This window comes from Lagopus muta, chromosome 3 (assembly GCF_023343835.1).
Source record: "Lagopus muta isolate bLagMut1 chromosome 3, bLagMut1 primary, whole genome shotgun sequence".
In the NCBI taxonomy this organism is placed as follows: Eukaryota; Metazoa; Chordata; class Aves; order Galliformes; family Phasianidae; genus Lagopus; species Lagopus muta.
Window position 1 is genome coordinate 63631225 of NC_064435.1, and position 24503 is coordinate 63655727.

The 24503-nt window shown below is 41.0% G+C and overlaps 2 protein-coding genes across 4 annotated transcripts in view; one reads left to right on the plus strand and one right to left on the minus strand.

The window, feature by feature from the left end:
- Nucleotides 1–1822: 1822 nt before the first annotated feature.
- LOC125691336 (translation initiation factor IF-2-like) lies at nucleotides 1823–2632 on the minus strand. The gene has a single exon (XM_048940602.1). The coding sequence runs from the start codon at nucleotides 2630–2632 to the stop codon at nucleotides 1823–1825; it is 810 nt and encodes a 269-aa protein (XP_048796559.1).
- The window catches only part of PTPN3 (protein tyrosine phosphatase non-receptor type 3), a 115542-nt gene continuing 93192 nt past the window's right edge, over nucleotides 2154–24503 (plus strand). For 2 of the 3 annotated variants that reach the window (XM_048940108.1, XM_048940110.1), the window contains exon 1: nucleotides 2154–2282. The gene's annotated coding sequence lies outside the window, so the exon portion shown is untranslated. Of the gene's footprint in view, nucleotides 2287–24503 lie in introns of all 3 variants that reach the window. The other variant, XM_048940109.1, reaches the window with a different exon arrangement.

The window sequence follows — 24503 nt, forward strand, 5'->3', positions numbered from 1 at the left end:
TGACATGACACATGGTGCTAGAGATGTGCTGCTGTCAGGACAAATTCAGCAGCAATCCTGCAGCAGCCTGTGTGCAGAATATGCAGTTATCTCATTCTTTCTCTTCCCTGTTCTTGATCTGTACAGAGATCTCTACCTTTTCAGACAACCAAGAAATTTGGGAATGTGCTTTCCAAGATCAAAGCTTTATGCCTGCAGGTTTAGCTTCCTTCCATGGAATGCAAAGTGTCAGAGGGGTATATTCCTCACTGATGTAGAGGAGGTTCTGGGCTGATGCTGATGAGCTGATCTGGATGGGAAGGGTCAGGGCTTCTCTCCAAACACTGACATTCTCAAGCTGAACATTCTCACATCCCAGAGACAAGCTTCGAGCCTCAGAACTAGAATGAAGCCTTTTAACTTCATGGGGGAATGGTGTTTGACTAGAAGAGAAGACTAGAAGACTAGAGAATATTTAGAAGTTAGGGGGAATTTTTTTACTCAGAGGGAGGCAAGGCACTGACCAGAGAAGCTGTGGATGCCCCATCCCTGGAGGTGTTCAAAGCCAGGTTGAATGGGGCTTTGAGCAGCCTGACCCAGTGAGTGGGAGCCCTGCACACAGCAGAAGATTGGAAGTCTTCCAATCCAAGACATTATGTGGTTCTATGATTCTATGACTTATTTTTATCAGGATGTAAATGTGTGGAAAGTTATGCTTGTACACATTTTATAGATGGAGAGAGATTAGATTATTAGACAGCTTCCTTGCTGAAGTCTTCTGGAAAGATGGCTCTTTGGGATAGGTGCCAACAAGCATGTTTGCAAGACCAGGACAGAACTGCCCAGAGGAACCTGCTTTGACTCTGAGAAGCCCTGGGAGCCAACCATGGTAGCGGCTGTGTGCATTGTCCCTAGTGGGAAAATGAGTGATGCATTTTGGAGAGCCACATCTCCATTGTAAGTGTATTTGTACACAGTGGGAGGGGTAGTTTTGAAATTTGAAAGACTACACAGCCACATCAAGGGATGATCAGACATGCTTTTCTCTCTCATGTTGGGCACTGGAACAGACTCCCCAGAGCAGTGGTCAAGGCACCAAACTTGCTGGAGTTCAAGAATGTCTGTACAATGTCTGTACAATGCTCTAAGTCATAGGTTTTGGATTCTGGATGGTTCTGTATGGAGCCATGAGTTAGACTCAATGATCCTCATGGATCCCTTCCAACTTGAGATATTCTGTGGTTCAAGGGTGGGCTGGTGGTTGGCCTTGTTGATCTCAGAGGTCTTTTCTAGCCTTAATAATTCTTTGATTCTATGATTCTAAGATTCTTTGTCCCTTGTTTTCTCTGGTGCTCTGTCTCCTGTTCACCTCTTCCCTACTCCCACTCCTTTGCTAACAGAGATATCTGAGGACGGGGGCCACAACAGATCATGGCAATACCATGTATTTTTTGAAGCAATATCTGAGGTGCACACATCTTTAAAGAGAGTTTTGGTGCATGTAAGCTGGAACTAATCTCACTGAAGAGTTGCATTAGCACAACTGTGCCACAAGGGCAGGCACAAGCATCTGGAAACTTAGAACAGCTTTGCCACTGGAAAAAACACACCACCGGCCTGCCTGGCCATGGAGGTACCTTGCTCCAGTTAATTAGCTCTGCTGAAAGGCACAGCTAATTAGCGTGGTGCAGAGCGGCTCTGACACAATCGGCTGCTGTCAGGGCTGGAGCCCACATTTCTGCATGACAGCGTGCCCACACCTGGCATCCCGGGCAGCCTGCTGGTGCTGTGGGCACGAGTTCACCTCATGGTAGGATGAGGAGGCAAGACAAAAGGACATCGATTAGTCAGATCCTTGACTAGCGGGGCAGCCAATGTGGTCTCCCCGTGGGCAGCAAGCACTGAGACTCTGGGGTACAGCTGTGGGAGCGACCGCTGCCCCACAGATTGGTTCGGCTCCAGTCCCGTCCGGCGGTATCGCACCTCGCTCGGCCGCGGGACATCGGCCGCGCCTCTCCCGGAAACTGCGAAAAGAGCCGAAGCTCTCCGAGTGCAGCCGATGAGGATAGGGGCCCGACCGGAGCTGTCGCCGCTCCCCGCTAGGAGGCGGCAGCGGGCGGGCGGGCGGGCGTCCTCGCTCCCCGCCGCGCCCCGCCCCGCCCCGCCCCGCCCAGCCCAAAGCGCAGGAGCCGGCGGCGGCGGTCCCGGCGGTGCCGCGCTCCGCACCTGCTCGCTTCGGTGTTCGTCGTGGCGGCGGCCGCAACGGCCTTCCGCGCCCCCGGGGGCGGGGGAGTGGCTGCGAGGCAGGTACCGGGCTGGGCGGGAGCCGGTCGCGGGGAAAGTTGGCGCTGCCGGGGCGCAACCGGGTGGCCGGGGCTGCCGTGCCCTGCGCTCCGGGCTCCGCGGGGCGGGCGCTGGAGAGCGGCGGCTGTTCCGGGCGGCGGGGCTGAGCGCGGTGCCGGCTGTCAGCGGTCGGCTCGGGGCGCGGCGGGGCTCCGCCCGCTGCCCTTCGTCCTTTCGGCCCTGCGCCGCGACGGGGCAGTGGGGCGGGCTGGGTTTCTGCAGGCTCGGCTGTCTCTGTCCCACCTTCTCCTACTGAGCTCCCGCCGTGCTGGGGCTGGGGCACCGCTCCGTTTGTTCTTTCTGCTCTCATACCTGTGTAACACGGGTCGGCGTAACTTAGTGCTTTGGTAATGCTAGATGCTGCTGCCCCAAACAGTCTTTGCTCTAGAAGGGTGTATTGTAGAGGTGTTAAAGTTGTATGCTGTTGAATAGAAAAGTTATTGATAAGAAGTGACTTTGGAGTAGGTGCACTTATGCTGCCGTGGGATAGAGGTGCACTTTCACTTTAAATATGCATGTAGATATATCTGAAACCAGTCTGTAGGGGGAAACACGTTGCCCCTACTGCCTTGGTGGCTCTGGTCTGAAGGGAAACCCTTACCGAAGGGAACGTGGAGGGAAAAGGTCTGTCTGATCACCTGCATGAAAGGGCTTACTGATGAAATTAATAATGATTTTTCTGATGGTGGTATGCTATTGTGCTGTCTTGTGGCAGAAGTATCTTGGTGTACAGGTGAGAGATAGGTCTGGTACTGACAAGGCTTTGGGGTTAGTGGAGGATGACAAGCTGAATATCAGCCAGCGGTGTGCCACTGCAATTCAGAAAGTGAACTGCATCCTGGGAATCATGGGCAGCAGGGTGAGGGAAGTGATCCTGCCCCTCTGCTCTGCACTGGTGAGGCTTCACCTAGAGAACTGCATCCACTTGTGGAGTCCTCAGTACAGGAGAGGTGTGGACCTGTTGGAGCTCATCCAGAGGAGAGCCACAAAAATGATCCAAGAGATGGGACGCTTCTCCTGCAAGAACAGGCTGAGAGGGCTGTGGCTGTTCAGCCTGGAGAAGAGAAGGTTCTGGGGAGACCTGAGAGTGGCCTTTCAGTGTCTAAAGCAGGGGGCTGTAAGAAGGAAGGGGAGGACAGACTAGCGTGGTCTGTTATGACAGGACAAGGGGGAATGATTTCATACTAAAAGAGGAGAGGTTTAGATTGGATGGGAGAAAGAAGATTTTTGCGATCAGAGTAGTGAGGCACTGAAATGTTGCCTAGAGAGGTAGCGGATGCCCCATCCCTGGAGACTCTTGAGGTCAGGCAGGGTGGGTCTCTGAGCACCCTGATCTGTTGTAGGTATGCCTGTTCACTGCAGAGGAGTTGCACTAGATGGCCTTTAAGGGTCCCTTCCAACTCAAATGATTCTATGATTCATCTTTGTTTTATAGTTCGTAAGAAAAATGTGATATTCCAAGTATTTCAAAGCAAGCTGAATAAAACAGATAATCAAAACTATTTGTTTCTTCAAATGAAGTGAATTTTGTATCATAAAGCACTGTAATAATTGCTGGTGATGATTTCCTGGAAAATCTCTTAGCACTTGTCATCTCCCTCTGAGATATAAGAAGCACTTATTTGGTGCCTGTTATCACCTTTTTTGCACGTCTGAAGACTGGAGGACTGGAGCTTGTGTTTCAGAGCAGAACTTTTGGGTACTATCACAATGACATGTTGTACTTAACAAGAATTGCTGTTTGCACTCAGCCTCCAGAATACTTCTGGTGCAAATTAGGACAGTCATATGACTGCAATTAAGCAAACGCTGTAATGTAGTGGCATATCCAGGAAGCTACATAACCGCTTCTTAAATTATCGTTCTGTTTTCTTGATTCTGAAATTATCAGTGTGTTGACAATGATGCTGAGTGCAGAAAATGATAACGGGAAAGCTGGTGTGGTGGTGGTGACATTGCTTTCTTGTCTATGCTTGAAGGTTGTCACATGGTAAATGTTGCTTTTCTCTCTTCCAGTGGTCTGAAGTTGTGCCTAAATGTTGAAAATCTTGGGTGGTTTTTCTTAATAATCAATACTTAGTAGAGGCAGTTGTCTGTACGTTTGTAAGCTGTGACCTACTTTCTGTATTGATGGGTAGATAGCTGTTCACCGACACTACACGAGTAACCTTACACTGGAAGTGTTGTATGCAGAAACCACCAATGCTGAATTCTGTGGGGTGGACTGAATGCAGGTACGGTGCACAGCTGTTCGGTGTGTACTCAAATGCTAGCACCCTCTTATGGGACTATTTACCCATTATAAATTGAGCAGTTAAAAGGAAACAGAGTTTTAATGGTTCAGGAGGATAATTGTTACCAACCTTATTATTTGGAGTGCCCATTGTAAGTTTTATTGGAATCTTCTGGCATGTTTTCCTGTACGAAAGAATTTCATACACTTTACAGCCGTACAGATGAGAACTGAGGACAGTCAGAAAGGACACTGCATGGTCATAGAATTGTAGAACATCTTAAGTTGGAAAGGAACCGTAAGGATCATTGAGTCCGACTTCTGGCTCTGCACAGGACCACCCAAAATCAGACCATATAATATTTACTGACAAGTTTGCGTTGAAGTGGAAAAGCAAGAGAATGGCATTTTTCAGTTATTTGCATGGAACTACAGCCTGGAGTCTACCAAGCAGCCTAGCCCAGGCTGTGTGGAAGTGTTAGTGTCAGCCACAAACACTGCCTGTGGTTCTGTTTTGGAGTTGAATGCTTTTCATTAGCTGCGGTGTTTCTTGTTATCAAGGCCCAGAAAAGCCCAAGGTGTGTACAGACTTACCTCATGACAAGTGTGAATTAATGAGAGGTGGGTTAATGTTTTCTGTTGGGGTGTTTGCTGAAGGGAAGGAGCAGGCGTGGAGGCATAGGAGTGGAGTAACAGATGTGCTGCAAGTTCCATCCTGACTTCTCTTGAGATAATTTAGTCTTCCTGTACTCTAAGATACCATTGGCTTCATATCAGCTTGTACTGAACATTACAGGGTGTTCTAATTTCTATTATTAGCATTGTAATATTAAACTTTGTCATGTGTCCTCTATAGGGCTTTGTATTCCATTTGTTTCTTTCTTTCACATCTTTGCACGTAAAGTGCTACTTGAAATAATGGGAAATCTGATAGTATATGAAAAATTCTCTTGTAGCTTGCCTTATGAGGCTTTTTGGTCTTAATTTTGTTTTCTTCCTGTATGTGAATTAGATACAAACCTTGAAGAATCTTTTTCCAAAAGGAAAATACAGATGTTTCTTCACATAACTCAGTGGCTTGAGCTGTACTGAAGTCTGGTCAGGCATATCTGCTAGTTTTTGTTGTAGATTTCTGAGTATTGTGAATGGGTAATGGAAACAAAGGATTCCCATCTGCTGAACCAAGATGACTGAAGAGAAAGTTCCAAACCTTAGGAGCACTGGTGAGGCCACAGCTGGAATGCTGTATACAGTTTTGGGGCCCACAGTGGAAGAAAGATGTGAATGTAATGGAGAGAGTTGAATATAAGGTCACCAAGATGGTGCAGGGGCTGGAACATCTCTCCTATGAGAGCACTGGGACTTAACCTAGAATAGAGGAGGCTCAGAGGGAACCTCAGCAGCATCTATAAGTATTTGAAGAGAGGATGTAATGAAAATGGAGCCAAATTCTTTTCAGTGTTCACAATGCCAAGACAAGAGGCAGTGGGTGCAAACTGCAACATAGAAGGTTCCCTCTGAACACTAGGCAGCACTTGTGAGCTGTGTAAGAGATGAAGCACTGGTGCAGACTGTCTAGAGCTTGTGGGGTCTCCTTAGAGATCTTCAGAAGCTGCCTGGGTGTGGCCTGGACACCCTGCTTTGGGTGTTCCTGCTGGAGCACAGATAGACCCAGAGGGCCCTGCCAGCCTCAGCCATGCTGTGAGTCTCTGTGATGCAGCAGGCATTCAGTGCTCTGCTCTACTTCATCTTGTGAGTCTCACTTGCACTTGGCTTAGATGTTTAAGAAGCCTAAGTGAAATCTGGGTTCTGGGCATACAGTAAGAATACAAATTCTCAATAAGACATGGGAGGTATTTTAAAACTTTCAAGAAAAGAAGTTGAGGGAAATGAAGATATGTATCTGTATTTTCACCATGCTGATAATTCTTCAGGCTTTGGCTAAGGCATGGCCCATGTCTGCAATTCTAGGACAATCTGTTCTCACGTGGTGTTGCTGTCTCTTCATGCCTCATGTCTGGTAACAACACTCCTTTTACAGGTCTGTATTAGATAATAATCTTCTCACCGTTGGTTTAACAGGAGAACATAGAACCGAATGAGGAGTGTGATGGACCTCTGCCGGCTGTAGACCGCTTAATTTGAAGCCAGCATCTGATTGCCTCTGAAATGAAGATAACTAGAATTGGACTATTCTGATGATTTCTGTGACTAGGTTTCCCTTGTATAAATTCTCAAAATCTCTTTTCAGTAGGAAGATTAAAGGGATTTGGACAGGTAACGGAGTTTTACAGACAAAATAGAAATCACAGGAAATACCAGAGCTCATATATGGCCCAGGTATCCATTAATCTCCCATGTTAGCTATAACTGTTGTCATTTTCCTCTCCTGACAAGTTTAGGTTTCATACAAGCACTTACAGCAACATATGGTAGAGAGAGAGAAAAAGAGTATCCCAGGCTGTGAAGCATGGCTAAAAGACAAGCTGAGGAAATTATTTCAGAATCCAGAATTTAGAGGAACTCTTCAAGCTAAAAGGGTATAATCAATGTTATAGCAGAAGGAATTCAGGGCTTCTTGGAAGGTGCTGCTTTGCCAAAAGAGAAACAGGTACCATTCCTTACATCACAGAGCAGAAATACAGCAAAGTAGTATATTGTATGCCTGCTTGCATCAATCAATTAAATGTGTTTCAGGAGATGATGTAGTTACCATTGACACAGCCACTTGCTTTTTACCAGATTTATCAACATCCAGCTGTTGTTTTCCTAACTCAGCTTGGTGAGCTGTGCATTATAAGGCTAGTCAGACAATCAGTATTTATCAATGCTATGTAGTATTTAATAGTAATTTAACAGTTACAGGGATGTTGTTAGTTCATAATTGTACACGTGTTACCAAAGTAGGCAGTAAAATTGTACAAGAGGGATTTTTCCTCGTTAGAAGTGAAAACAAAATTAGTGTACTACGCTTTCTGTAAGGCAAAAGCAATTAGATATACAAAAAGTAGTTATTGCTTTCCTCTGCTGTTCTGTTTTAATGCAATATAAAACCGATTATTTATTCTTCCTTGAGTTTGCGTGAACTTTCAAAGATGATAAAATGCTTTATTTCTGAATTGAGATGAACTATGATGTTTCATTATTATTTTTGATTTTCTGAAGGAGAAGTGGTAAAACTGGTGCAAATCATAAAATGCATCAACTTTTGTTGTTGGAAACGTAGTTCCAATTGGCTTGGTGCAGCTTTGAGTGCCAGTAGTATTACCAGGGCTGGGTACCTCCACAGTACCTAACATAACAAGGACATCATGCCATGTGCACCAAGTAAAGCTACAGCTATAAATTTATCAAAAAGCTTATTTTCAAGTCTCTTTATTATGTGCACCACCAGCCAGGACTGAATAAGACTTTTGTAAAATAGCTGTGAAAGAAGGGCAGTTATGAGAAAGTGAAATCAATGCTTAAGTATTTCAGTAATAAGTGAAATGATGTTCTGGGTGCACTTAAAAGTATTAAAGTGATTCTGATTTGGCATCTTGTTCACTGATTTCCTGCTGCCCTCTCCTTCTGCTCTCAGACAAATGCTGGGCTGCTTGTGTGGAGTTATGGAAAGCAAGCAGCTTGTAACACCCAGCTGTGATGAGTAACCAGGGCTGTTTCCCTAGCAAGTTTTGTGAGACAGTTACATTCTGTGGAGTGACGCATTTTATGAATCAAAGTTGGGAGTGTGAGCTGTGAGTTGTATCCGTGTGGGTTTCTGTTCTGTACCGCTTGTGTTGTTTTGCCTGCAGTTGTGAATATGGATCCCATTGTTCAGTACTGGGCATCTCCCAGCACTTAGCACTGATTATGCAGAGACCTGGTCTCTGGGATTTGATATATTTTTTTTTCCTTTTAAGCTTAGTATTTCTATCCCAAGTATTGAATAAATCTGTGATCAGCTTTTATTTCAACATCTGTGTTAGTACGAAATGTTTTCCCTAGTTTTATTTTAGATTTTTGCATATAATAGATGGAAGTTCTTGAACCATAATGGTACAAGTAGAACCACCACTTTTGGCTGTAGGCAAGCTTGGATGTGTACCTAGAGTTAAGCACTCAACAGGGATCTTTTGGTTGCTGTGGTTGCATTGGTGCTATATTAATTTGCCTGGAAGGGAATGCTTTCTCAAATGTGTTGCTGATGCTCTAAAGAGCACACTCAAAGTCTCCAGTCTGCAGATAAAACCGGCTGTACTTTGGTCAAGCTGAAGATCAGCTAGCACATGCTAAAGTACAGCTTGCCTTATTGCCATGCTATTATTTTAGAATGTGTTAGTCCACGTTTGCTTTAGAAAAGAAAGGCATCTTTGCAGCAACCTCATGAGCACAAGTCATCTTGATTGGCTTTTGTGTTCTTGTGTATAGAATGGGACAGTTTCTAGTTTTCACATATACTTCCTGCAGTGGTTGCTGCAAAGCTTTATTAAAGCACCTCTGTTAAAATTTTTGGCTAAAGTTTTGGTCTGGAGTGTGGGTTAACTCAGTAGGATATAGTTCAAACATCTGTTGTCTCGTTTCATATTTGTGGGTCTAGAACTTCAGTGGATGTTGTTAATTATCAGACAGTGCTTAGAACTAAATCTTGTTGAAGTCTTAAGTTCTGATAGTTTGCCCTTTCACCTGGCTGTCTTTAGACTACTGTTGTTTGCTTAAGATTTTAAGGTCTCCACCCTTGTTTATTCAAAACTCAGTTACAAATCTGAATTCTCTTAAGTCTTTCATTGATGCAACCGTTAGAATCTTACTCCTGCAAATTTGGATGATGCATTAAGCTCAGCTGGTGTTTCAGTCAGTCTGTTCTGCGTAGTGACCCCTTTAACTATGGATTTCTCAGATGCCTCAGAAGACCGCGTCACAAACTCTGCTTGGTGGAAACTTACTGATGAACTCCAGTTTAAGTAGAGCATAAGTGCTCTCAGAATAATCTTGTATGTTGTTCAGGATGTATTTGAAAAGAGATCACATCTATGTGGAGTACTTTTATAGATCAATCCCAGTTTATTAAGGAATGCAAAGTTTTCTTCCCTGCAGAATGTTTCTGTAAATACAATGTTTTGCATCTTAAAATTACTAAGAATTCACTGATACGTGAGTTTCACAGTCTAGTTAAAAACCTTTTCTACAATAGTCTAACACCACAGCTTAGGCTGGTTGTGGAGGTATACACATTTTTCTTAACCTTAGTATTTTTATCTGAAGTATTGGATGTATGTAGTTGGTTTCTATTTCTACATCTGTATGAGTGTCAACACTTACTACATTTTTTAATTATGGGAGCAGCTGTATGGTGGAGGAGAAAATTAGTACTTTGTGTCTCCACAAATGAGATTTGAAGTATAACTGAGGAGTTCTAGATCTGTAAGTGCTGGCTAAATGTGGTCCTGTACTTCATGTATGTTAAATTAATAGAAGCTTTTAATGGGACTGTACACAGGAGTGCTTTTTAAATTTGTAGCCATGGTGGAGTGTGATGTTTTTTGTGTTTGTTTTTTTTTTTAAACAAACTTTAGCAACTGATTCTTCTTCCTTTTAGATTTGTTTGTCTTTGGCAACACAGTTAGTTGTTTTTTGAAGCAGTTGCCAGAGAATTTCATAAGCACAGAGAGAGTCTGTGGGACTGTGCCAGTCAGGGTGCACTACTGGTGTGGCAAGAGACCAAAAATCACGACAGATTTCAGAACTTGGCAGTGATACTTCCACAGCTGTTTTAATTACAGCTTTCTGTTCATTACGTTCAGTGGATTTTAAGTTTAGTCTCCAGCTTTGTTTGTGTGTTTGCTGTTCATTTTGAATTTCCCCACAAGTGCGCATGTGGGGAAAAAAAATCTACCTGAAGGAAGCTGGTGGTGTTTTGACACTTGGAACTGTTAGGGCTCTAGGACTGTATGGAATAGTGGTGGGTGTTTTTGTGGTTTTTTTTTGTTTTTTTTTTTGTTTTTTTTTTTTTTGTAAGTAGGAAGCATTTAATAATGGGAAAGTTTGTGTATTCTTAGTTTTTTCCTTGGCAGATATAACTTTCCTAATTTTCAGATAAATATTTACATTTTTCATTGTCCTGCTACTTGGAACCTTTGAACGAAGGCACACCTAGCTGGCAGAGCTGATGATTGTGCTGCTACTACTCAGCAAAGAAAAACTGAGCCAGCTACCTGCATGCTACCTTCAGCTAGTGCCCTGTATCTGCTAGCTAGCATCTCCCTGGGATGAAGGAGGATAATCGTAACATCACTGATGGCTGAACACAGAGGGTTGCAGCATCAAGTTTCTTCAAAACATGAAACAGACGCCCATCTCCATATGTACTGGCAACAGGCTGTTTTTGTTGACAGTATGTGCTTTTGTTGAACACCACTAAACAATCATTCCCCAGCTATCTACAGATATGCTTTTCCATTCTGCATAGCAACTTTGCAGCAAGCTATCTATGAGCTTAGTGTGAGGATAGCTGCATGTTGTGAAATCATGCTTTTCCTACAGCCATCACCTGTTGTATCAAGCATACAGCACTTACAGTTCCTTTTGTCCCCCTATGTTCTTAAAGATTTAATTCTGTATTGGTATGTTAGATAATGTGTAAGTGAACATCCATGCTTAATTTCTAACTATTTAAGATGGGAGACTTGTTTTGCTGTTGTAGCCAAGTGTCAAACTGAGTGTTCTAAAAAGTTTGTGCCTTTCTAAGGATTTTTGTTCTGTTACTTGAGTGCAATGAGTGTCGAGCAAAAGTGCGGGAAGCAGTGTTCCAGTTTCCTGTGTTGTCCTGACCGCTAAAGCAAATTTCTTCTTTCATTGAGGTGTTTTAAATTTTTTTAAATTGTATTAGTTTTAAAATTATTACACGTTGATATGGTGTAAATACTACAATTTGTAACGTGAAAGTTAAGTAATTTTCTTCTAATCAGTTTGAACTGACTTCATTTACAAAGTTGTTTAAAAGCTGGGAAATCAGTGAACTCTGTTTATTAGGGGGCATCTGGTTTTACAGTAAAGGTGTCGCTGGTTGCACGTTTAGAAATCAAGTGTAGTTTGAAACATTTGACTTCAGAGAAAGGTGGAGTTTTGTGGTAATCAAATAGCATGATTCAATAGAATATTCAGAATAGAACTGTCAATAAAGACGATTCGTACCTAGAATGAGTTGCTGGTAATTATGTAGAATTTCTGATTTTGAATGACCTTTCTGTATAAGAAAAGCTCATTTAATGTTCTATTTCTCTTAGATGACGAATGAGGAATCTGACTCCTTCTTAAAGGAGTCCTGATCTGTCAACATCTGTTTAGATTAATTAATGAACTGAGGGCTTAGCAAGAAGGCTTTAGAATCTGGTAAGGCCCAGTGTGAGGTTAGCTGTATCATGGGGTATTTTGAACAGCGAGAGATTTTGTTACTGCTATCAGTTACAACTCTGTTACTTGTTAACTAGTGTGTGTTTAGGTGTTTGACTTATTTAGAGTAGAGTCCAGTTCTATTCTAAGGTCGATTTATCTATGTGTGTGTTTTTTTGTTTTTTGTTTTTTTTTTCCTAATTACCCAGGAAATAAATCTTATATAAGAAGAGATATTTAAGATTTCTCTTTTGGGTGTCTAAAAAAAGCAGCCAAAGGCAAATATAAGCTGTGTTATGATGGTGTGAAAAAGAGAAATTAGCACGTTTCTTGGAGGCTGCCAAGTGCAACAACTCATTTATCAAAGGCAAAAGTAGGTTTTTTTTTTTTTTTTTTTTTTTTGTCCCCCATCTTTTCCTGTAACTTCAAGCATTCATAAACAGAAAACACTGATTTGAATGCCAAACTGTTTCATCCCCTTTCTTAATGTAGGTAAAATTACTTCTAAGCTCAAGTTAACATACTTATCCTAAACATTTTCTGTACACAAGCAGATTGTTGGCCAAACATTACAGGATCCCTGAAGAATGTGTTTCCGTGTTCACTTTTGTTGACTTGGCTGTCACAGTCCTAGATCAGCTGTAGAGCTGCTGATGTTCATGAGCTGCAAGGCCTACAACTGTGTAGGGGTCTTATTTGGTTATATATGGTTCATGTTGCTCAGGGAAGTGCATTAGCTTTTGGCAGCAAGGAGAGAAACAATCTTAGCAACAGTTTGCTGTACCTTCTAAGGCAAGGTTGAAGTCCTCTCTTAGGAAATAAAAAAAGCCGGTTTTACTGCATTGCTCAGATAGTAGCTTCAAGGGGACCAGCAAACATGCCTCTCACCAGTAAGTGAGGTCAGCCAGTGCAACGGGCCCAGTTTCACTGGTCTCTTCCCTCTCGTTCTTTAAGATCTCTTTGGGCAGTGGGTACCCAATGAGTGTGCAATGTGAAAGCTTCCGTTTCTTTGGTACTTTTATTTTTTTGTGTGCTGTTGGGTGATTCCAAACAATGTTGGATCAAATGAACATTCAACTCCTGATACTGTTTTCTTGTCTGAAGGATGTGCTAGTGGATATTCATCCGTATTCTATTAATCTCTGGGTCTGCTGGTTATTAAGCTAAGTGCTATCAAAAGACTGGCATACAGAAGTGGCTGTCAGGTTAGTGCTTGCCTTAGGGGAAGGCCTGAAGTGTGGGATTCAGCAGATTCGTATTCTATTGTACCCACTGGGTGATGAAAGAGCAGGTTATTGATTAGGGTTCTAGGTCTACCTCTGTTGAGTCCCCTCTGCATCCTCTAACTGAAAGCTGAGCAAGAAAAGAGAGAGGCCTGGCAGTACTGAAACATATGTGAGACTTAAGGGCTTGAGAGGGAGGGGGACCAGAAGAAAGGAAGAGCTCTGATTTGGAGACACTGCATTCTAGGATTGTGAAAAAGAAAGACTTGCAGGCAAACTAGTGTTTCTTGTTGCACTGTACACAGATCAGCATGTTTCCATTGTGGTCACCACCATTTTCAGATACAATTCTGCTCAGAAACTTAGCACTTTTGTACTACTGTGTTGTATTAGCACTGTTAGTGAAGATGGGTTGCTGTTCTCTTTCAAGGTGGTATTTTTTGGTTTTGCTTCTAGAAGAGAAAACCTGTTAGTTCTGTCCCAGCTGTTAGAAGCTAAACATGCCTTATGGGTTATAGCATCTGTAGTATAGTGTTTAAATGTTCTGTTAACTTCTGGAACTTGCATACTTAATATGCATATGAAATAGGACACTTTCAAGATGCATGACTGTCACAAAGTGATGGGACACCAGTGAAGGGTAAATGATGCAACTGATGATTAAATATAAGAGTCATTGACTGCAGCATTTATATCCCAAGTAGCTGGACTGTTGCATGGTGTTCTGTCTGATACTAGTGAACAGTTGCTTTTTTAGCAGGCTGCAGGGAAGTCATCTGCCTCATCTGTTGTGAAGTTGTACTCTGCACTGAGTGAAGCAAGCCCAGTCCCTGGAAGTGGTGAGAGGGTATGCAAGTGATCAGGGACTTCCCATGCACACCTGTGTGCCTTGCCAGTTTGGGGTGCCAGAGGCAGCCACCAAAGGGGTCATTAATATATTGCAAATTATTCAGTAATGTCTTTTAAAAAAAAAAAAAAAAAAAAGTAGTTACATATATTGTTAGCAGTAATTAATTAAAATAAATATTCTGTAGGCATTAGCTACTAATACCTATCTGTGTCTGCTGCGCTGCTGGTGCTAAGACCTGATAGTTGTCCAGTTTGGGATAGTTCTCACAGTACAGAGTTTTCACAGTCCTCACTTAGCCTGTGTTATCCAATAGTATGATACACCAGCATGGTGTGCTTAAATTTGAAGGCGAAACTTTTACTGTATTAAACAACTTGTGTACTGCTCCTGGTATTTGGAGCTTTTTTTTTTTTTTTTTTTTTTTTTTTTTTTTTTTTTAGATGCCTGAATAGAAGCAAAATTATTGGAAAACCTAATTTAAAGCCTTGCTTTTAAGAACAGTTGGATCTGATGATCTCTGGAGATCCATTCCAAAGGAACTTTTCTGTAATTCTGTAATGTAGGTCATGTATAACCAGGCTTTTTATAAAATACTGGTGGTAAATGAACACTGTGAAAATGGCATTGATCATATTGAAATAATACTTTTTTTTCCTGGTGAAAAGGATGTGGGAAATAAATACACCAGTACCAAACTTTACCGCTACCCAGTGATACTTCTAAGGCTGATAACATTATTTCTCTAATATAGAAATATACTTATATATATTAATATATTGCAATACTGAGACAAGTAGAACTGGTGCCTGGTTATTTTTATTTATGAGAGCAGAATCTGAAATGTAGGAAGAGCTCTCCAACTGAGGGTAATCCTGAAAGGGTTTTTCTTGATAAAGTAGTATTTAAAAATGTTTATTTCAAATATAATCAGAAAACATTTGGCTAGTGGCACCAGAGCCTTTATATTTTCCTTTGTTATTGGTTACATGTTAATGGTGGATGCTTGAATGAGGAGGATTTTATGGTGTGGTGCATGTGTGTGTGTATGTTTATGTGTGTGAATATATGTATTGGTTGCAGAACAAACTGAGCATGTTAAGACAAACTTATGAATGGCGGTGAGATAAATACATATTTTTAAGACACTTTGACTGTTTCATGTTATGTTTCCTACTTGCTTTTTCAACTTGGTGTTTTCAAAATGCCCAGCGTTCATGGTTTGCCTTCCAGGAGCAAGTCTTTTTGGTTTTGCCCCAGCAGATACTTGGAGAAATCATTCAACCTTCCAAGTATGCTTTTGTTATTCCTTGTAACAGTACTCTAGCTAGGATTTCAAGTTTGCTGAAGTAATTTTGCTCACAAAATAGCTTAGGAAATATTGCTAAGATTTATGTCAGTGTGTTGATGTCTTTGTGAATAAGAAATGAAATGTGTACAGTATGCCAGAAAACCTGAAAATTTAGACCTGACTGTAAGAATAAATCTTTTGTATCTCTTACTGGAGATAAGTCATGTAAACAGCTTTACGGGAAAATAAATATTCAGTCTTATGTGTAGTCCTGTCTCTTATGGCATGTGAAATTAAATGTAGGTATTACATTGCTTGGTTATGATTTGTGCTGAGCTTGGATAGCAACTTTTGGCAGGTAGTTTCAAATGCTCAACTTTGCAGCCAACACCTATTGCATGAATATGGATATACCTTTTATGCCTCCTTTATAATGACTCCATCTTCCTTAACTGCTTTTGCTTGTGGGCCCTTTCTTCTTCTTTTTTTTTTTTTTTTTTTTTTTTTTTCTTTTTTAGAAAAACCATGGCTGTTGTTCCAGCTTGTAAAAGAGCATTTCAGAGGGGAAGAAACAGTTACAAGTTTAGCATTCCTCTCAAGTAAAAGCTGTCTTTTTTTTTTTTTTTTTTTTTTTTTCCCCCCCTTATCTCCTGTATTGTTCCTGTTGTTTTTTTCTTTTCTTGTTTCAGATCTTTTTTTCCTCTTTTGCGTCTGGATCAGCCATACCTTTTTTTTTTTTTTTTTTTCTTCCTGGCAACTACCCACTATAGGACCTGTTGTTCAATGTGGGAGTGAGGTATTTTCATTGTGTTCATGAGAAGAGAAGCTGGTGTAGATGTTTCCTACTCTTTCCTGACTTGTTAGCACAACAGCAGCCATCACAGACTCCTTCAAGCAGATAGCACTACTTCAGGCGGTGGCGTGCTGTCACCTTTCTGTATCGATAGCTAGATTTATAATTAACTACTGCTTGCACAACTGTAAATAGAATAATTTAGCTGACAACTTCCTGGGATGAGGGAGAAAGGAAGGAGAGATCCTCAAACAAGCTAACACTCAAAGAAGCTGCCTGTTTGAAATGCCTGTTCTTGCCAATTAGTCTATTTTTTTATTTTATTTTATTTTTTACAGCAGGGAATGCACAGGATTCGCTTCAGGCTTCTTGTCAGCAATAAGAAAGCAAACTTCCTGAAGCAGCACACATCTCAGTGTTCAGCAGCCGTGGGGCAGGGAGAGGCACTGCTGCTTTCTGAGACATGCAGAAGGGAGGGCCAGAGTCCGGAACATGGGGAGGAGGCTCTCTTACGTATTCGGTTCTGAAGCTGATTTCTGGGCTAGCGGGCAGCACAAGGAAGTTGATGGTATTGGAAGCGAAGGGTGCTTGCAGATGTTTGCATTGCCAGAAGGTTATCAGAGGAAAGTGATCAGCTGGGAGTGACCTTTCAAAACTTCACAATGAATGTTTTGCCAAGAATAACAGACAGTTCCGTTGTTTTCATTTCTTCTATTGCTCTCGAGTAATTGTCACCCTCAGGTGAGGTCTCAGCAGGCTGTAATGTAACAATTGATTTTTGATCTTTTTTTTTCCTGTAATTTCATTAATGGTGACTTTGTCTTAATCCAGAAGATATTTAATTTACTTGGTTGTAAATGTTCTCGATCCTTTCTTCATGGGGTTTGTTACAAGAGCTATTGTGATACTGAATTCCTTGGACTTAGTAACAGTGTAGCTGAAGAAGAGGGATCTGGATTAAAATTAATGGTTTGCGGCTGGTCTCATGAGTTTGCCTCATAATGGTGCTACAGTCTTACTGGGACTCCAGCTGCTTTGAAATCCTGATCTTATCTTTCCAACCATTTGAAAATAACTATAAAATTAATAACCTTTTTCTTATAGAGCAAGTTACAGTGTGGCTCCTGATTCAGACCTACTTAAGAATGCACATAGTGCACGTGCATCTGCAAATGTAATTCTTAGAAGCTTAGTATACTGTTGCGTATTAATTTGTAATATTTTAGTAATTTTGTCAGCTTTTTGCTTAATAACTTAGCATTGACCATTTAGCATCCTTTCTTGGTAAGAGAAGGATTATTTGCTAAACTGTTTTGTGCTGAAATGACTGGAAGCTTAGAGTGGGAGAAGGTAATTAGTATGGTCCAATGTGACAGCTGTAATTATGCTGTTGGTTGGAGCTGCCACATTTATTGTTCTGCACTTTCCTTCTCTTTCTAGGGATGGCAATAAGGTGATGTTGGAAAATTGATCTGAAAGTGTTAAAGTGAACTTTGACAAAATATTTTGCACTTCAATAGGTCAAAGCTTTATCTGTTTGTAAAACAAGCTAAAATCTAAGCATAGCAATGCGTGTCTGGCATGGAAGGTAACGCCCATGTCTGGTCACTGTGAGCCAGCTGTGTGTGTACTACATATTTGAGCAATGTTCTAGGAAAAGATGACAAATTCAGCCATGAGAGTGCCAAATAATTGAATGAGATGCCTCTGAGTCCCTACTACACTGCAGATAATACTGTTTGACTAGAACTCAAAGGCAGTGCTGATTTTTCCCAGATGAGCTAGTAGAGACCCTCTTCATTTTGGGGGGGGGGGGGGGGGGGGGTAGAGACCCTCTTCATTTTGGAGGGGGGGGGGGGGGGGGGGAATCGGGCTCAGCATGGAATCATGCTGTCAAGTCCTTGAGAAGGGAATTTCATGGCAGGTACTTAAACTTCTAATGCTGTTTAAAAAACAAAATAATAGAACTAATGTATTTCACATTAAGTGGCCTATTTAAAAAAAAAAAAAAAAAAGCCCCCTCCAAAAAAGGCAAAAAATCAACATAACAGAAAAAGTAATACAGACTTTTTTCTTACAGTGCTGGTAAGGATTTGAACAAATGGAAACATCACTCATCTTAATTTTTTTTTTTAACTCTGCTTCTCTAAATCAGGAACAAACTGTCTTCATCTTTTTTTGAAGATGCAAGATAGCATCCTTCCACTATCTTATGCAACTTCTTCCTCTTCCATGATCTGCCTTGCTGTCATACTTCAGTTGTTCTTTGCTTTGTTCCAGTCCATCTCACTATGTTTTTATTCATCGACTACTTGGTTTCATTCCTCATCTTCTGCGTGTTCTAGTCAAAAAACCCTGTACAGTTCAGAACCTGCATCAGAAATTGATGTATACTGGCTGCTCTGAAAGCAATGCCTCCTATTTTATGTTGGCCTATTATGTCAGAGGCAGATGGTGGTAAAGCAGTAGGGGTTGGCCCTCCCCCTCAGTATTCCATTACGTTCTGGTGCTGTGTGACAGATGGCAGCAGAGAGGCAGTCTGATAAAATGGCTTCCTACAAGGAAGTGTATACAAAGCAAAAGTGTGTCATAGAATTCCTGCTTTTGGGGAAAAAATGGCACCTATTGATATTCATTAACATTTAGTGAACTTTTCTGGAGACCAAACAGTGGATGCAAGCACAGTGAAGTGGAGAGTGGTACAAGAATGGTGATGTGAAAGACAAGCCATGTTCCAAGCAGCCTTCTTTCACATGACAAAATGAATAGCATCGTAATTTACTCATCCATGCAAACCAGTGGGTTACAACAAGGGAACTCTTGAAGATAATCTTGTCCTTACCACGCAATTATACAAAGCATCGTAGCAGTCTGAAGACCATGAAGCACATTGCCGATCTTGGGTGGACCACTGAACCACATGCACTGCATAGTCCAGATTTGGTGCCTTCTGACTTTCATCTGTTAATGAAAAGTGGGCTGTGTGTGGAAAATTTTCTTAGCAATGACACCATCATAGCAGCTGTGAAATAGTCACCCATGCTGGTGTGAATTTTTATGATTGTTGCATGGAGGTTCATTGCTGATGGTGAAGACTATGTTGAAAAACAGTGTTTCATAGCTGAGAATTTATCAAGTAGTACCACCGTGTTCTTTGTATCTAAAAATATAGGAGGAATTAATGTCAGAGCAACATGCATGTTTTGTCATTTAAACATTAACTGATGCAATGCTTTTAGGGAAAACTTTTTTTTTTTTTTTTTTTTTTTTTTTTTTAATGAGTGTAATCAAACCAGGAGGTAGTCACTGTGTTTTTTCCTAGGGGTCTTGAACTTTGTCCCTGCTGGTGATCTGCCTTGGAGTTCTCCCATGCTTCCACTTTACACATACTGATGTGATTCTTTTTGGCAATTTTTTGATTACAGGGGCTGGATAGGCAGCCAATCTGCAACCACGTTCAGTTAGCAATAAAGCTCTTCTACTACTTATTCTGTGTAGTCTTTTATATTGCATTTATTTCTAAAGGATTCTTGTTCTTGACATCTTGCTTCAGAAGAGAGACTGAAGTCCACAGCATGAATTTTTCCTGGTTGAAGGCTAGATACCTTACATATCAATTTCATTGGAAGTTTTGGCTGGATTTGACAGCTAATCCCTTTTACTTCCTGAAGTTAACAATTTTTTTTGTCTATTTTCAAGAGACAAAGTTGCCTAGGTAAAATTCTAGAGCTTACTGATTAAAATGTGTATGGCATTGGCCAAAATCTGTAATATGGTTCCAGAGATCAGATTTGGATTGAGTGCATTCCTCAAGTGCAAATATTAATGTCACATTCACAAAGTTCTTGTGGGCAAGCAGACCACCTACGTGGTGGTGGTAAGGTACATTTTGCACTCGGTGAGCAATTAAGCAAATAAACAAAGTTGAGTAGTTCTGTAGATGTGTGATATAGGGTAAGCAGCCTGGGATAAGGGTCATTGTTACTGACCTTAACATAAGCTGAAATATTACAAATCTATATAAAGTTAGGTAATAGCTTTTAAAATGAAGTTGCTACTTTATTCAGTTACTGACACAAAATAAGCCTGATAAAATCATTTGGAGAATTAATTTCAAATTAATTTCTCCTTTAAAACTCTTACGACAAGCAGTTCTTTTCAGAGAAATGGGCAGTCTTGTCATTGATCTGCTATAGCAGTTGTTTTTAGTTGCTTGACTAGATTTGGCAACACAATACTGTGTTCCAAAGTAATTTTTTTTACATACCTTCATTTTAAAATATACTTATGATGGATTGCGGTGTTGTGACAGACACACTAATGACAGAGCGATAGTGATTCTGAACTTCTGTCCTATTTCTCGGTGCAACTGGGCTGTGACTATAGCTCTAACCTGATAAGAGCTGCAGTGAACTCCCTCTTTGTCTCTTCCAGCCCTTCCATACTGTGTTCTGAGGAATTTGCCTGTTGGGAGGCATTACTCATTATCACAGCTATGCAGAGGTACCTAACGGTGGGGCAACTGCCAGAGAGAAATTGGATCTCAGCACTGTCTAAGCAAGCTCTCCCGTTTTGCTTCTGTTTTAGCATAAAGCAGCAAAGTTGGCCCATTGTCTGCATTCCTCTGTAATCAGTTGCCACACCATGCTAAGGTTGCTTTGAGGGAAGGAGATAAATATTCTACCTGCCAGCTAGAAATAAAAAACGCTGAAATAGGAAGGGTTGGGAAATGTAAGATATACTTGGCAAAATGCAGTTTTTGTGTGTGCTTTTAAAAATTCTTGGCATCATCTCACAAATTCACTGATTTGGAACTTGAAGTTGGAAGGTAGTTTGTAGCTCTGAAAAATAGCAACAGTTCCTATGTAGAGGATAGCATGGATTCATTCTAAAATAAGGAGGTGGTTTAATCCTGCAAATGAGATGAGCCTTGCTCTGTATGGGAGCTTTAACAAGCTCATAAAGTCAAGGTTCAAGAAGCTTATGTTACTTGAGATAGCAACAGGAAGATCTTTAGTTGGGGAGATGCGTTTAAAAATGAACAACAAGATATCCCTCAGTGGGCTTGAATTTTATGTGAATGCACTATATGTCACTACAATAGTCAAATACAAACAAACCCAAAACAACAGAGTGCTCTTCTGGAGAGCAAGAAGACCTTTGCCAAGTCACCATTCCAAAATGGTGCCCTGCAGCAACTCGTGCTCTACTGCAGCTCCAGCCATGAGCTGCAGGCCCATTTTTGTGCCTTCTGGCCCAGCCAACCCTCTGGGGCTCAGTGTGTGTGCTGACCATGAGGTGCTGTTTGACTCTCTGGGTGTGGGGTTAATTTGTACAAAGGAACAACCTGACTAAAAGATAACTTATGGTTCATCTGCGGTAGAGGGAAGATGCGGTATCATCTATTCTGGGGTAGTGTTTTTCAGAACGGTTTCCCTGTGGTGTGCTATGCTATGGTCACTAGGTGCATGTTAATCTTGTAGTGTGATGAAAAAATTACTTAGCAGGGATATAAAGACATAAATGTTTAGATTTCTTGGGTCTAAAGCATACACTGTTTAAATGCTGATGGGAAAACAGAAAGCACAAATAGTTTGCAAGCTACAATGTGAACAGTCATGTGTTTACACTAACTTTTTCTTTGCTATGTGTAGGAATTGCTCTTTTTAAAATGTGGACAGCCTAATATGTGCAGAGGTAGGACAAATCGCTAGCCATTTTTTGGTAGTGGTGTTGTTTTTTTCGGGCCTGTCATTCCATGCAGTAAGATATGCAACAATAGGATGCAGGCAGTTCCACCAAAGCAGTGATCTTATTAGGTGAATGATAGCATATTGATGTGATTCTGGGAGCTTTGAAGTCTTTGCAACAGCAACAAAGAAGGAAATGTGTTTTGGTCAGCTTAAAGTATAAATTTTTCAGCTGATTGTAAACAGAGAGAGAGATCAGAAGAAGATGCATGCAGAAGGAGTAGCAGAGAACTATACTTCCATGGCAACTGTTTACGAAGTTGCAGATGTTCTTAGGCTGCCTTTTTGCCTTGGCTTGTTTTTTCTTCCTGAAGATTTACAAAATGTCATGGTTGTAAACTTTCTGGAGAAGTTGTTCTTCCGTAGTCCCTTCCAGTTTTGCTGATCTGAATGTATAGAAGTTATGATCGAAGTATCAGGAGTTACGTTAATTTCCTCACAGTGTTCAGCTTCTGGCTTTGAGTTCTGAGGCTTCTGTGACACATTTTCAAGCTTTTTCCTGTAGTATCAGCAGTAAAACTTTGCACAATTCTTTCAAATAAAATAGTCTTATGAGGCTTCGAAATCTTTAGAATTTCTGTCATTTTGAGCAGTCCTGGAAGATAAATTTGAGTGCGACTCTATTCTAAAGATATTTTTTTTTTCTTGTACCCAAAGTTCTAAGTTAAGTTCTAAGTTTTAAGATCCCTCCGAAAGATAACCTTTGAATTTCATATCTGTAGTTGTGTCCGTCCTTCTTTTAAAAGAATTGCTGTGGTTAGGTTATTCTGCCATCTTTTTCAATAGTATTCTGTGGTTAGCTGCACAATTTCCAGTGCTTTGCACTAGATCCGCTTGGAGACCTTTTGTGGCTGTAAGCTTTATAGCATAGGAAGTCTTTTGTCATGCTTGAGAGAATGTTTTAAAAGCTTGTGGCAGAACATGGACTGTGACGTGTAAAGCATGAATATATAGGAAACAGTTCCATGAAGTCTGGAGGCAAAGTCTGGTTGCAGAAGAATAATTCAGTGATTCTGAGGAGTGTCTTGTGCTCGCTAACACAGGGGTTTTTTTTTGTTTGTTTGTTTGTTTTTTGTCCAGACATTCTCCAGTAGGAATGCTTTCTTCCCAAAAAAAAACAAAAAACCAAAACCAACAAAGCAGAAACCTGCAAGTTTGGATGGTATACTGTCCTATATTGTGTTAAGAAAGAAAATGTGTAATGATCATTAATAGAAAATCCTGGAGAAGGGTGCAGAGCTTTAATTTGGGTTTGTCTAGGGGTCAAGAGTACTGCTCAAAATCTAGCACGTAATTAAAAATGACTCAACCTGTTTGAGTTTCTCTGCTTAGTACCATTTTCAGCAGAAAAATTCAGTCATCAGACTTGGCTGCTGCTTGCCTGGGTCTGAGGTTTTGTGAAAACAACAGAAACTCTTTTAGCTAACAGCTGGGCAGCATTATAAATATTGAACAGTTCTGAAGGGCATCTGTGCAGTTTTGTTTTTCATATTGGTCGGTCTTATGAAAATCCTAATGCAGGAACTCCACCAGGCTTTGCATACTGCAGAGTGTGTTGATGTTCTGAGACTGCTCCTCCTGCTCCTTATTTGCTGTTTACTTTGCATCCCACTGTTGTCAAGTGGCAGGTAGATTTCATACAGGATTATGAAGCCGTGTTTGATCTTGAACTGTGCCCATTCAAGAGCAATCTCAGTCAATTCAGGCAGTTTTCCTGGTGCTGTAGCAATACATTGGGGAACTTCACGACCCATTTAATGTTCTCTTTAAAAGTAGAGTTAGCTTTATGTGGCATTTGTACTATTTTTATTGCGATTAATGCTTTTGTCCTCCTCCTCCTCTTCCCTTGGGCTTTCCGGTGGTTGACAGTCACTGCTGCCGTCAGAATTTATTAGCAGATTTCAGCTGTGTTCAGTTCTTTCATTTAAGCTGTGGCATTTAACAGCGCTGTAGGTAGCAGCAAGCTTTTAAGTTTATTCACCAGCCAGTTACCTGCAGTGTGCTGCTTGCTCTTAAATTTGTATTACAGATGTATGCTTGGGCAATTGTAGTGCAGTTCTGATCCATGTTCAATTTGGAGAAGATAAGCTTGTTCACAAAATGCCTTTGGTGACATTAGAAATAAAACCAGACATTTAGGTATTGAATCTGCTGTTCTGTTTTTCTCTCTACAGCCTTGTTTCCCTGGCTTTTTTTTTTTTTTTTTTTGAAGACCAACTTTTTTTCTGTAAGCAAAGGTGCTGAAATGTAGTGTACAAGAACATCATTCCTACTGAAAAGAATTAGATATTTGGTAACTTCATTGTGTGTCATTTGAAGCTTTGTCAGGAAAATGTATTCATTGGAGGGAACAATTGTAGAAAGAGGTCCTTTGCTAAGCTGGTCAGTATATAGGAAATCTATTCTAAGCATGCAGTAGAGATATGAGGAAAATTTCTATTCATTTTTGTTATTTAACATACCTGTAATAGTCAAAATAGTATGAGATTATCTGCAAACCATATGTATGCATTTTGAAGTTTTTGACTACCATGCTGCAGAACTATTACCAAATTACATACCATGCTTGAATGTAGATCAGCAGTTTTGTAATGGACAGTAACTTTAACTTGTTGCAAAGCATCATGTCTTACATAAGGGAACATCTTATGTGGAGTTGATTTTTTTTTTTCT